The sequence below is a fragment of the Chelonus insularis genome, unplaced genomic scaffold (genome assembly GCF_013357705.1).
Source record: "Chelonus insularis isolate UGA/USDA-ARS -01 unplaced genomic scaffold, ASM1335770v1 contig_397_pilon, whole genome shotgun sequence".
NCBI lineage: Eukaryota > Metazoa > Arthropoda > Insecta > Hymenoptera > Braconidae > Chelonus > Chelonus insularis.
The window spans coordinates 1,616,749-1,631,915 of NW_023276552.1; the positions used below are offsets into that span (position 1 = coordinate 1,616,749).

The 15,167-nt window shown below is 29.0% G+C and overlaps 2 protein-coding genes across 14 annotated transcripts in view; one reads left to right on the plus strand and one right to left on the minus strand.

The window, feature by feature from the left end:
- Positions 1–11,595, minus strand: part of hts (adducin 1-like protein hts) — a 28,580-nt gene extending 16,985 nt beyond the window's left edge. For 3 of the 13 annotated variants that reach the window (XM_035084638.1, XM_035084637.1, XM_035084635.1), the window contains exon 1: positions 11,248–11,579. The gene's annotated coding sequence lies outside the window, so the exon portion shown is untranslated. Of the gene's footprint in view, positions 1–9,158; positions 9,240–9,316; positions 9,471–11,247 lie in introns of those variants that run through there. The other 10 variants (XM_035084639.1, XM_035084640.1, XM_035084636.1 and 7 more) reach the window with 6 other exon arrangements.
- Positions 11,596–12,696: 1,101 nt separating this feature from the next.
- On the plus strand, positions 12,697–15,142 carry LOC118067727 (short/branched chain specific acyl-CoA dehydrogenase, mitochondrial). The gene is made up of 8 exons (XM_035084641.1): positions 12,697–12,958; positions 13,167–13,281; positions 13,361–13,461; positions 13,543–13,749; positions 13,832–14,002; positions 14,194–14,502; positions 14,574–14,709; positions 14,797–15,142. The coding sequence occupies exons 1-8, from the start codon at positions 12,929–12,931 to the stop codon at positions 14,970–14,972; spliced, it is 1,245 nt and encodes a 414-aa protein (XP_034940532.1). The 5' UTR covers positions 12,697–12,928; the 3' UTR covers positions 14,973–15,142.
- The last annotated feature ends 25 nt before the right edge of the window (positions 15,143–15,167 follow it).

Consider the following 15,167-nt stretch of genomic DNA (forward strand, 5'->3'; position numbering starts at 1 on the left):
TTGAAAATTCATTTTGTAATCAATTGGATAACTTGAAAACATATTCTAGCAGATTAAAAGAGGTTGAATCATAGTTTTAGGAATGTTTTTATCATGAATAACATCTGTAATAAATAACTACAAAGTGGAGATCCAAATATAGAATCTTTTGAAAAAGAGAAGCAAAGTTTTGATTGCTGTTATGTGTACACTTCTTCATCTTCTGAAGATATAAATTGAGAAGAATATTTAACGAAGTCTTCAAAAAATAACCTGAATCACACTTCATTTACAGTTTTTTTTTTTTTCAAACACTGCTGGACTTCATGAATAATACATAAGATCAAGAAAAATAAAAAAAAAAAGATTATTCACTGAATAAATTATCTTACAAAAAAAAAATATTCTATAACTAATTTCTCAATTGTAAACAATTCTCTTCCTCAATTTTATATAAATAAATCATTTATCATAATTGATTGGAATAATTACAACAGACACGAGATGATACTTGACTTGCACTCCCAACTTCCTCTTTGATGCATCAGGAATAAAAATTCACCATAAACAGACATAGATAAGCCTACGCTGTCTGGCAAGGATCATCGACCTAACAATTATTTTTCCATTTTCATGAAATCACTTAACTTAACGATCAATTATCTGAGTCATTAATCTTAGCCTGGTCTCTTTAACCTTCAATGCAGATCGAAATTTTTAAACTTAGTCAAAGAACTTGGCATTGTCTTGAATAATCACAAGTACTTTGAGGTAATCGACCGAATCGATGCAGTGAGTGAAAGGCATACGATTAGACCAACCTACTTTGCAAGCAGACGTCTGACTTGTATAATCTCATGTACGAAAAGAAAAAAGAGAAGGAAGACAAGTGAGACTAATCTTTCTTTCTTTCTCTTTATTGCTGCACGCCTGGACTCGATTCCCTTGGTTGGAGGATGAGTCAGCTGTAGACTCTGTCTTTCATGTGCAATTCACCAGCAGCATTTTGCAGGATACGCCTACGATTTTCACGTTCTCTTTTCTACCATGATTAAAATCTTATCATCAATCCATTAATTAAACAATTGAAAGTTAAATGTTGATATTGGACTCAAGTAATGACTTAAAAATAGTCATTAAAATCTCTGCTAAAAAAAAAGCAAGAGTATTCTTGGGATATCCACCCACATGTAATAACGAGCTGCGTCGTTGGCGTGAGGAACTTGAAGGCGAGGTTGAAGGGTTACTCGGCTGAGAAAATTGCGCTCGTACACTAGCCACGTGACGAACTAAGAGCACAAAAGAGCCTCAACCACTTCTTTTTCTTCTTATTCTTCAGTTTTAAGTCTTATTATGCTACGCGTGGTAACCACATTCAAGTAATTACAGACTAAAAAATCATTTGCCTTATAAAAAAGCTTGAATTATGTATATTTAGCTTGCTGTATTTATTAAAAACACTGCTCAGACCAGTTCAAGTCAGCCCTCGGATGTGCGTGGAGAATTTGAAACCATTTTGTGGTGTTGTTTTGAATGGAAAAATTTTATTTTATCACAAGAAAATATTTTTAAAGGGTTTTTTTTTCTTTCTAACATCTGTTGTCAAGTTGCCAGAAGATTTTAAAAGGGAAATTAGTAAATATTTTGGCAACACCACAAAGGAAGTGTTAATTTTTTTTAGAGTATTGTCGATCTATTGTTGAATGTTGGAGAAGTAGTTTAAGATATAAACACTAGGAATATGAGGAATTTGTCAAGGGTAATCGATAATGAGACGGAAGTAAGAGTACGATGACAGCATACCGGAAAAGAGTGATTAACCCGAATTCGTGGCTTCCTGAATTGAACAGTCCCTGGCCGAGAATATTCAGCTAAATTTGCACTCCTGTATACACTACTCCAACCTGGACGCTTTCGCCCAGGGGTTATATGGTTGCGTTCTGGCGTCAGTTTGCCGGGACATAGACGTATTGATCGCCAAGGTTCAACGTCGAGATGTCTGCAAATGTAACTACCGTTTTTCAGCACGTCAAGATCAAGAATAATGAGAGAAAGTGCATTTTAATTTTTTATTATTTTATAATTACTCATTATCGTGATGAATGTTTTTAGAGGAAAGAAATCTAGGACGTTATCATGAGCTGGAGAATAGTCTGATTCATTTATGACAGGAAATCTATTCAGAAAGCATGATAACGTTCATTTTTTTAGATTTTTTGTTTAAAAATGTACGGAGTTTTTTTTTTTTTTGGAGTTGATAGAGAGGAAGCTAGACAAAAAGACCTTTTTGTTGGTGTTCTTGACATGGAGAATGAAAATTCACACCTCTAGTGCGATGAAAAGCTCAATGGGACCGACACTGACTATTATGTAAATCAGAGTGTTTACCTTGATCGAGTGACCTGTCAGCTATACAATCATAAGTCGGTTAAACTGAATTAACTTTTAAATTAAAATTTTATTGATTATTTTTTCTAATAAAATTAATGAAAAATAAATTACATGAATTTTTTTATTATTATTAATTTAGATATAGAATTGAATTAATTAATTTAAAAAATTAAAAAGATAATTTTTAATTGATACTTTGTACATAAAAAAATTAATTTCATTAATAAATTGCTTTTTAAAATTTATTTTAATAAAGCTCATTCAGTCTACTAATTTATTTGTTTATAATTAAGTAATATTTTTTATTAACTGTGGTGTTTCAATGAGATTTACTAATTGAAAATGATATTAAAGCTCAATAATTGAATTTTAATTGTTAATCAATTCCTTTTGTATTGTTTTGTTTAAATAATATTATTATTAGTAATTAATTTAATTTACCTACACAACTAATAAAATCAAAATATTTTTTGGAATTAACATGATAACATTTTCATAGAGTCAGTTTTAATGGCTATTTAAAATAATAAAAAATAATTCATTAAATAAAATACATTTTTATTGTGTTTGATTATTTTGAATAAAGTTATCTATGGGTTGTCTTATTCGAAATAATATTTCATTACAAATATTCCAAATTATTTTTATCAATTAAATAAACATTATTTGTTTCAATATATAAATTATTTGTTTTCCAACATCTCTATTGCTTCTAAAAACAAAACATTTCCAATTTTTTAGTTTCCAGTTTCATATCATGATTAATACATGCTCCAAAAATTATTTTTTTTTTGCTAAAAATAACGAATATTTCGCTTGAATCTTTAACCCAATAAAAAATGGCAAATGATTGAAAATAGAAAAGTTCGTTAACCTTTTAAAGCTGTCGCCAAGTATTTTATTTTTCATGATCTCAGTAGGGATTTATTTAGAACGACGGAAATAGAGAATGCTTGAAATGCAAGAAGAGTAAATCAAGTAGAAATATTCAAGAAAAAAAAATCCGATTTTAAATGGCCCAACATCTGAACTATGACAGTTGACAAAAGAATTAAGCGAAACTAATGCGTGGAAAGATAAAAAAGATAACAAAGAAATCCCTTAAAATTTGAAAACACTGCTCTTGATCGTTATCTACACTCTATACTCCAAAAAAAAGATGTGATTATAAATAAAAAAAAAAATAAAAATTTATATAATAAATATACTAGTATGAGAAACTTGACCTTTTGTATCTTACGGAAACGAATGGAAGATGATGAGAAGGTTGAATTGCAACAGCTGCATGAGATTTCACAGATAAACCTAATCATGTTCTCAACATCATGTACATATCATATCTCAACTTACGTTATTCCTAGTTTCTCTGCTTATCCTTATTTCCCTACCAGACACCATCAAAGTCCAGTGAATTTAATAAAAATTAGATGTAAAAGCTTGACTTTTTTCATCGTATGAATAACTTTACGGTGATTTTGAGCTGTAATAGCTGTTCTTTATACATTTTTCAGAACTATTTATTTTCAAATAGCCATTTTTTTCTCTATTATGGTATACTATTAAATTTATGTATAAACCTGTGTACAGTTAACTTCATTTCTTTTTGCTTGACATCTAAAATTCCTCTTAACAAATAACGATTGCGTTTATTTATCTTTTTTATTTAAATATTTTCAATAATATATAATTACAATACTTTAAAAAACTTATTTATTTTTAATGCAATCATTTTAATTGAATTTAAATCTATTTCCTGAGTTAAGTTCAACAATTAAATTAAAATAATTGATTAAATAATTTATTTTCTTAAAATATTTCTGCTCTTAAGCAGTCAACTTAAAAATCAATATTTAAATTCAGAATCCATCCTAAACTTCTAGCCATTCTCCAATCACGTATGATAATCATGTGGCTTACAAGTGCAGAAAGTATGATTGCTTTATTGCTGTATGACTGCAAGGAGGTCATTGTTCGCGGATGGAAATAATCCCTTAAACGTCAGGTGGCACGCGAGCTTTCAGGTCTTCTATTTACAACTCATATGAATTTAAAATGAGATATAATCTATAAAAGCTTCTTTCATCTTTTCTATTCAATACTTGCAAAGTTCTTAGAAAACTTATAAAATCTCACAATCATCGTCTTATTTTTCAACGAATTGTAAATAAAAGAAATCAAACAGAATGCAATTCTTATGAATATGAGACAGAAGAGAAAACCAATGAAAGCTGAGGAGAAATATAACGGATTTCTAACCGCAGCCAGTCGGAAAGTATCGATCGTAGTAGTTTGTGGCGTAAAAGTTCTTGAGACTGAAGTTGCTTCACGTCCCAATTAACGAGCAGGATCGTCTGGCGATGAAAAAATGACGAGACGATTGTAAGACATGGAAACAAAGATTGATATGTCTTGCAAAAGTTGAAGAAAACAAATGAAAACAAAAAAAAATATATATCTTCAGAATAATGGAAACATCTCAAACGTTTATTGGAAGTACTAGTTAGACAAGAACATGTTGACTGTGATATACACTCATTTCTATCTTTCATATACCGTTGCAAAGTTCTCACAGACGTGATATCAAGCAAAGTGATGTCTTCCGTGATGTATTTTATCCATCAAAAAAAAAAAACAATCCTCAGAGAATTAATTCATTTGTTTTATTGAAGAATTTGATAATTAAAATTTTATCAAGCTATGATACATGATATTCAACTCAAGCATAATTAATTAGCACGTACATGCACGGAAAGAAAAATTTTTTTGTCTCTAAGTAAAAATAGTTTTATTTAGTAATTTATCAAGAAAGTAATATCATTTTTGGAGACATAAATGAAAAACTAGTGTAGCGTAATAATTTTTCAAGTCTTTAATTTTTATTTGGAAAATGAGAAAATTAAATTTTTATAATGCTTAAATCGTGCCATTGAATATTATGGTTGTGAGAGAATGATGATTTTTTGTATTTAATGGACATCATTAAAAGCCTTATTATTGCAGAGAAAATGGAGGTAAGTTGTATGGTAGGATTGTATAAGTAAAAATAAAAAAGGTAAGAAAAAATGATCAATGTTAAAGACACACGCGACTATTGATGAAACATTAAGTAGCAAAAAATTCTTTACAAAACTTACTTGCGTGCGTCATTATGTGCACGTGCTTTCAGAGAAATTCATTTACGTTATCTATTTAATTTCACCGCAGAACAAATAGTGTTAACATTTATCATATTTATTCATTTAAGAAAGTGGTATTTCATGATTTAGAAATTTTATTTAATAAAAATTACAACTCTATAAGGAAAGATAGATCTTGATTGAGTTATTTTAAATAATTTTTTTTTGCGAATAAATCATAATTACTAGTTATTAAAGGAAAAAAACATAGTTAATTGATATAATTGATGATAGATTGTACGCTTAAGTGATGTTTAAAGGCTGATTATGAAATATTCAATTAGATTTTTTTTTGTTCCTTTAATTTCTCATTCACCTTTTTTATTTTATCGGATTTTCTTTTAAATAGATATTTTATTTTTTTAAACATTTTTTGAAGCTCTTTTTAGTAATATTATTTATATCATATATATAACTGGATGCAATGTAGAGTTAAATATTTTTTATCTTTTTAAATCCCTCAATTTTTCATCCTAAAACAACTTCCTCAATATCAACTACTCTAAGGTCCAGATCTTAATCACCAAAACTTGGGAAAAATGATTAAAAAATTTCCCTAAATCATCTTTAGATAAATATTTACACATAGTGGTTCCATGTATAAAATTCCAACATAAACTGGATGCCACAATGATAAAAAAACATTAAAAAATTATCTAACATAACTAAAGATAATAATTATTTTTATGTTATCTAATTTTATCTATAAACAATTGTTTATTATTTACAACAATTTTCTGGTATTTACCCTAAATACCAAGAAATAAAAAAATATCAATTAATCCAATTACACTCAATAGCATTACTCAAAATACTAGGAATAGTTTGATCATTAAAAATATAAGTATTATCTTCTCTTGCTGTAATAACGACTTATCAAGGTATTTTCATTTGAATGAGTTTATTGAATAAAATGCTTCCAACCAATCTTATCTAAGATAAAAAATAAAAAAATATTCCAATATTAATAAATCACCTTTTTTCATAGCTTTTCATTTTTTAAGTTAAGATGTTCTAAAAGATGCTGAACGGATTTCACTTAAGTCGAGCTTACAGAGCTTGTAAACTCTTCATCAAATATCTCGAGTATAGAATGACGTGAGTGGGTCACGTTCAGAGTTAACTATTTATAGATCATGGTATAGAATTTTTTAAAACTAGTTTGATATGAAAACAATTAAGGATTAATTGATAATTCAATTATAAAAAAGCTAATAAAATTAAACTTTACATAAAAATCAATCGACTTCTACGAAAACCAACAATGATGACATATTCAAAAAGTTCTTTAAAATATTCAGATAACCTTGCTCGATAATTTTCCCAGAGTGTAGATGACGTAAGCTTACACAATTAAATTAGAATGCGTATCAAATATGTTTTTTCTTCATGGTTGGTATTTGTAATGAGAAGTAAATTTGAAAAATATATACTGATAGATGATTTAGTAACCTAACATAATGATTTAATTGCTAAAAAATAAGTAGTGTAATTAAATAAAAACGAGTACGAGTGAATGAAAGAACAGTAGCTACAGTGAATGCTTCAAGTCGACTAGATTCGCGTTAATTGGCTGTGGTTCATAACGGTGTCTTTCAAAACCGTTCGTGCAGTTCTATATCATCATGGGTTTGTGAAAAAATCACTGACAAAGGGTACCCATTTTTTTTTAAACAATAGAAATTGTTCTAGAGTTATTAATTACAGATATTAAAAAGTATTGTTTATCTTCATTAAAATTTTTAAAATAAATTTACAGTTAAATTCATTTTAAATGTCAAATATTTACTTTCCACTCTACCTATTCAAACAATTTTAATATTTACCATAAAATGGTTAATTTTTTTTTTGCAATCAAAAATAGCAGTATATCATGTGACATTTTAATTTGAATGAATATTTTATCTAACGATGAGTAAAAAATGAATTGAAATATTGAAATATATTATTTACTATACAATTGTATAAATAATATAAAAATTCTCAGTTGACATTCTTACACAGTTGACTATCTATGGTATAACAACTTGACTGTTTTGTTCAAAAGAACCTGGTGGCAGTTGGACGACGATAAAATACCCGGAAATAAATATATATACAGGTACCGTAGCATGAAGGTGAATGCACCCTGTTAGTGTAAGAAAAAAAAGAACTCAATGAACATGAATTATATCTTAAATATGTCATAAAATCTTACATTAAAATGTGCTTTAAATGTAATATTCACACACGTAACCGCTAGTTTTACGCAATTATTCCAGGAAGTGCCTCAAAAACATTATAAGTCTTACAAAATGTATTCAATTATGCTTCTTGGGAATTAAAAGCTTCCGGTGGTGTTGTTGTTGTGGTAGCTTCGATGATTTGGACGATAAAAGTGAAAAATAAAATAATAGTTTTCAGTGAAAGTAATACCAGTGGAATTGAAATTTTTTTACTGGTTAATGACATGCATAAAATAAAATTGTAAATTAAAATTTCAAAAAAAAAAAAAAAAATTTTATGCCTCCAAGTCATGGTTGAATCCTCTCGTTTGCAATAAAAAGTAAAGGGAGAGTTAACGGATGCACTTGGTGTGCACTCAGACGAGGTCACACACACAACACCAATTCCCCTTTGACAATGATACCTGCTCCTTACGCAATCTATCAGCTATTAGAGCATTTGGGACGCATCTATAAATGCCATTTTTCCCTCCCTTCAACTCATGTGTCTTGAATTTTAAATATTGATTTTTATATATGACATAAGACGATCGTCATTATTGTGAATGATGATTAATTCTAAAAATAACTAACGCTTATTATTTTGTTTTTTTTTAAAAAACATTAGTGTTGACAATGGCCAATTAATGTCTAAACACATTAGAAAATAAAAATAATCTTATTTAAAAAGTAAACAAATTGACGTAATAATTAAAAATATAATTATTTCAAGTTGATGAAATAGAAATAAAAAATCCCTAGACCTTTGAATATTTTAATTAGTATAAATATTTACGTGGTGTAATGTAAACATGAATATTCACGTCTTTTAGTAGATAAGATCTTTTTGTAGCAGGAGTTGGTGATGAAAATAATTTATTTACTGATGTATTTAAAATAGACGAATGAAGAGAGAAGTGAATTTAAGCATGAATGGGAAATATGTAATTTTTATTAATGCCCGTAGAACTGTGTAAACTCACTCGTCCGCTGGCTCGCGTCCTGATGATGTCACGGTTAAACATAGAGATTATCCTACGCGGCGATATAACGAGGCGTCGACAAATGGTGGAATAGCATGTTGTTACTTATTCTTACACTCACGTATCTATGATTTTTCAATAAATTCTACTTATTATTATACACAACAAGTATTAATGACATGTTATAGAGATTGAAAGAGACGCGATTTTATTATTAATTGAAAGCCTGATTGTGAGAAATAATTGTAATTAATATACCAACTTTCTGGTCAATGCGTCTTGATTATAAGATAGACACCGCTTCTCTAATATCACTAGATAATATAATATTTGTTCTCAAATTTATTTCTTGTTTACCTTGTGATTAACTTAATTATTTATAGATGATTAAGCTAAAAGTAATTTTAAATAAAAATAAGTCTCACCAGTTTGACAATTTTGAAGGAAAATCACAATATCAAAGGCACGTAATAAACACTTGTCGTATTGACAAGTTTTAAATTGAACTAAAAGCAAAAATTCACAATTTAATACACCTTAAAATCATCGAACCAAATACTTTCTCTCCTTATTTAACACGCACACACTTGAACCCTTTAAATTTAAAACTTTTTCTTCACAAGCCACAAGGTCAGTCAAGTCATATTTTTTTACAGATAAATTTTAGTGCGATGTACACGATGAGAAGACGCCACGAAACACACCCGTTCGAATCGTCTGGTCGTTTGTCGTTCTCGATCGCCTCTTCAAGTTACGTTTGGGTAGGGGAAAGCCCCTCTTTCTTTTCTCTCCACACAATCCTTTACTTCTACACTACATCACATTTTATAAGAAATTGTGAGTGTATTATGTATTCAACTACACTCTTTAAGCAACGAGACAATTGTCTCTTGCTATTTATCAATAAATAAACCTAGAAATTTATTCATAGCTATAAAAAAAAGTGACATTTAATTTTTTCATAATCATCAAAGTCTAATAAATCTATTTTAAAATAAATTTACCTAGTGATCTATCTTGACCATCATGATATGCATCGACACTGACATAACAACCTGCGTAGGCGAGTTCAGTCATTATTCCAATGAATGAAACATTTGTTTTATTTTAGTGTAATAATTTGAGTGCAAATTAAAAAATAGGTCTTAGTATATATTCATTGAAATAAACAAGTGTTTTACTTAGTATAATAAAATTTAAAATTCAATAAGCCATAGTTTAAAAATAATCTTGGAACTTTATCAATTTTTAATAATAATTTTTTAAATATCTAACTTGAAATTACTACAATTTTTCTCAAAATTTATTATTTATTATTCTTTTTTTGTTATTTTATTATTTCCATTCTTTTGTCATTTACTCAGAATGGAATAAATATAAAAATTATCTATATCACATTGTTAAAAAATTCAATAAAATTTCATTATTAATTTTAAATATTTTATTAATGAACATTAAAAGTGTATCACTTTTCGTGATAACAATTAAAATGTTATTAAATAAAATAAGTAAATAAAATACTACATTTACTACCTGTGACTATGCCCTGAAGAACACGTGCTTCTGAGAGCTACACTTGACATAAAAGGTACCAGGCACATTAAAGTTTCACTTGAAGAAAATGAAGCATTTTTAAACGATATGCTTCTTTCCTAATATAACACCCAATGACATAATACTCAATTAATACTTCTCGTCATACACAAAAAATGCTGAGAATCTATTGAGTCTATCAACAAGTTAATTACTTAAGAGATTTTAAGATATCTTAAGTAATTTCATTTCCATGTATTTATACAAATAATCTTATATAAACTGGTGTTATTCATAATTAGAACAATATTTAAAGATAAAATAAAAATCTATCATGCTTATAAATCATACAAGTATCGTCTATTCTTTGAGATTGACCGAGTTTACTGACAAGAAACCATGATAACTCTGCCATGAAGACGGTTATAAATAACCAAGTATTAATCGTCAGATTTATCTAAACAGAAAGCTTTCATTTTCTGTATTTGACTTTTACATTGAATATCAAACCACAAGTAAATAATAGACAAAGATAAATAATACATAGAAACACTTTCGCCTCAAAGAAACAATACTCGAAAGTGCAAAAAATTGTTTATTATACTCAGAAACCTCAGGGCCGTAAACGAGTAATCAGCAGGGCGGCAAATGGCGGAATCGTGAAAAAAGAGATAATATCTTCAATTAATCGATTGATTTAAGTAACAATGCTATTGCATAATTGATTACTAATTCTCGATAAATCTAATTTACTTTATTGCGTTAACTTAACGTCAAAGGTAAGAAATAATGCTATCACAAATAAGTGACACACCCCTCTGCCCTACGTCACTCTCTCCAGGCACCACTCGCTTCCTTTATTCGCTATTTTCACTTTTTGATAACTTGATCGTTTGATATGACAGAAGAAATCAAGCTAACGAATGAATTTTGCTCATGAATTGTAAATGATTGATTAAACAATTTATTTAACTGACTCACCTGTCAAGAGACACCGGTTTTCCTTCCTCACTAACAACTCACACTCTATCTCGTACACCAAACACCGTTGGACTGGCGAGTATCGGTTGAGCGGCTGTCGTTCCTTCCGGCGGACACCTTCCCACCGGGTTCCTAAATCAAAGCTTCACTAAACTGTCACTTCACTATGTTTATCAATTAATCTCATAGATTTATACAAGTACACGTTGGCTATTTTAGAAATTATGCTAATAGCTATCTTAATATCACAGACTTGCTCTTTTCATATTGAATAGCATCACTAACCCTTTATTTTCAACTGCCTAAAAAAACACAAATCGATCGGACGTTGTTCGCTTATCAAACTCGTGAATTGTGCGCAGCTTAATGCGCAACTTTATTCAATGATTCAGTAATAAATACAGCATTAGTAACTGTGGATATTTATTATATTAATAAAAGATAAATATATTTTTAGACGATTAATTTAATCAATTATTTTTTGAGACAATACATGGATAAAAACAACAGATATTTCATCTACATTTCCTATTTGAATGTTCTGCGCAGATATCCAAGCCAACGGAAATGAGAACCTTGATTGGTTGAATAATAAATTAATTCGATTGGCTGATAAAAACTGTCATGGCGGTGTTCACTTTAGCGGTACAGTTTGAATTTTGTTGATATGTTTTTAATGATTTACGTAAGATGGAGTTGAATGAAATGTTCTCTATTTATTAATTTAACATAATTTAAATGGTTGACTAAAAGTCACATCAAGTGAATTAAAAAAATTATTCAATTGTTTGCTCTCTGACCTAATTAGAATGTTTTTTTCATTATCTTCTATTCTTGATAAATTAATTAAGTTATTAATCAATCTCGTCGTTATGTTTTTACAATTTTATGTACAAAACACCTATTTAACAACAATATAACCATTTATTTATTTATCATAGTGAAATAAAAAATAATGAATTTTGTCATGTCCTTGTGTTAGTTTTAACTATTTACAAATTATTATTTATTTCTTTGATATAAAAATGCTCTGGTTTATATAATTATCAAATCATTCATTGAGCGTGAATGAACAAATTTTGTATATTATTACAAAATTCATGTATCTTTCAATCAATGACCTCCGGCCTGCTTACAGTGAAAAAACATGTTTCTTTGTAGCAACAAAGGAAAGAGATAAACCCTTTTTTATTGATACTAATCAAGAATTCAACAGCAGTAAATTGGCAAATTATCCTTTAGAAATACTTTATTTCTTTATTTAATTCATACTTCAAAGGAAAAAAAAATATACTCAAAGCATGATGAACAGCATAAAAGACCATCTAATTAGGAATAGAAACTTAATAGTCCAACTAGGCTACTGATGAATATATATCATTTCAGATAACAAATGTTTGATAAGGCCTAGCTGGTAGGGAGCTACATGATAATGATGGCATGGCAAATTTTCAGAGCTACATTGACTTATTCGTTGGCTGGACAAGCTACTTGAGATACTTGTTTTTATTATTATATAACAACCAGTTTTATGCCCTCGTCGATCAGTCGCTGTGCAGACGGTGTCTTGAGTATTAATTATTAGTGTGGTTTGTCACCTCAGGAGCAAGATCAAAAGTGGTATTTCTTCAAGATACTAAATTTCAAGGACTTGTTTTCTAAATAAAAAAACGTGGTTAACATGAATTCTATCAAGAGTATTTTTAAGAAAGTAAGTTCTTTTTATTTCCCTTTGTCCTTTATGATCTCGACTTTCCAAATGGATTGATTGACGAGTTGACCTGGGCTTGATCTACATATAAAGAATTTTTTCTACGAATTGAATTTTAGTTTTATTAATTCAAATTTCTTATCTTTTTTTTTTTGGTACATTAAACATCACTCAATGATTTATGTTCTACTGCCAATCATCTATGTAGGTTCCACAAGAGTGGGTAAAAGCAAAAAAATTGCACGCCTCTTCCGTGGTATTAAATCACTCTTCAGGACCTTTGACCCAATTTACTGAGGACGAAATGATGATGAAAGAAACTGGTATGAAAAAAATATTATGAAATAAATGAATTGAGGAAAATGGATTATTATTCATAAATATTATTTGTTATTGATACAGTTGCGAAATTTGCTAAAGAACAAATTAGTCCTCTCGTCAAAAAGATGGAGAAAGAAGGAAAAATTGATGATGGACTATTAAAGCAATTATTTGAACATGGAGTAAGAAATTAAATAATTAAACTTAATTACCAACTCTTTTCAAGCCATTTAATTAATTCTGTAATTTGTAAATTTTTCCAGCTAATGGGTTTGGAAATTCCAGCAGATTATGGTGGATCTAATGCTAATTTCATGAGCACCATCTTAACAGTAGAAGAATTATCGAAAGTAGACGGTTCTGTTGGTGCCTTAGTTGATATTCATAATACTCTAGTTAATTCCCTCATCATAAAAGTTGGTTCAGAGGAACAAAAGGCCAAGTATTTACCCAAGTTAGCTCAACAGTGTGTGAGTAATTTTTGACTTTTCACATATAAAAAAATATCAGACAAAATAAATATTTAAACAAAATTCTTTTTGCCAATTTCAGGCTGGCAGTTTCTGTTTAACGGAACCTGGATCAGGTTCAGATGCATTCTCTCTTAAAACTCAAGCAAAAAAAGACGGCAATCATTATGTAATTAATGGTACCAAGATGTGGATATCAAACTCAGATATTGCTGGAGTGTTTCTCGTTTTTGCAAATGCTAATCCTTCAGATGTAAGAGAAAAGATTTTTTTAGACAGTATATGTAATAATTGACAAAATATTAATGACATTGAGTATCTTATCGGATTCGAAATTAATCTTGGGGGAAAAAAAGTTTAAGGCTTGGCTTGATAGGAACAATTAATCATCAGAAATAAAAGACTTTTGATAAATAAACAAAGTAACTTTCTCTCTCTCTACAGGGATATCGAGGGATTACAACATTCTTCGTAGATAGAGAAATGGAAGGCCTCTCTGTAGCAAAACCTGAAGATAAATTAGGAATTAAGGCTTCAGGAACGTGTATGGTCCACTTTGAGAACGTCAGAGTACCAGAAAGTAATATTTTAGGACAGTTTGGACATGGATACAAGTATGCTGCTGGATTTTTGAATGAAGGTCGCGTGGGTATTGGCGCGCAAATGATTGGAATTGCTCAAGGCTGTTTGGATGCTACTATACCTTACACACTTGAACGAAAGCAATTCGGTCACGATATTTTCTCCTTCCAAGTAAATAACAATTACTTGACAGTAATTTGCATTTTAATCAGTTGAGAAACTTATACACAATTTTTTTTTAGTCTATGCAACATCAAATTGCTCAAGTTGTCACGGAATTGGAAGCTGCAAGATTATTAGTTTATAATGCAGCAAGATTAGTTGAAGCTAAGAAAGACTTTGTTAAAGAAGCTGCAATGGCTAAGCTCGTTGCATCTGGTATGTTATTACATCACATTCTAGCTTGTTTTTTAAATGATAAATAAACTTTCATTGTTTGACCAATGAATCTGTTTACTCTTCCAGAAACTGCACTTAAAGTAACGGCTAAATGTATAGATTTTATGGGAGGAGTAGGATTCACAACAGATTTCCCACAAGAGAAATATTTTAGAGATTGCAAAATTGGAACTATTTATGAAGGAACTAGCAATATGCAATTATCAACCATTGCTAAACAAATCCGAAAAGCATATTCTTGAATTAATACTGATGTATATTCAATGTAAATCAAATCACTAATCCTAATATGATAGATCAATTTTTTATAATTCATTAATCATCTAATAACAATTTAATAGCTAAAATTTTTCATATTAAGCAATAAAACTTAAAATATTATTTCATACAATATACCATTTATATATTATCTTAAATATAATCTAAATTGTTTCTAT

Bases quoted from the DNA above. Each gene is read 5' to 3' on its own strand.
- LOC118067727 (XM_035084641.1), top strand. From the start codon at position 12,929: ATGAATTCTATCAAGAGTATTTTTAAGAAA. The intron at 12,959-13,166 runs GTAAGTTCTTTT...TCATCTATGTAG, and splicing joins TCAAGAGTATTTTTAAGAAA to GTTCCACAAGAGTGGGTAAA. The intron at 13,282-13,360 runs GTATGAAAAAAA...TTATTGATACAG, and splicing joins AATGATGATGAAAGAAACTG to TTGCGAAATTTGCTAAAGAA.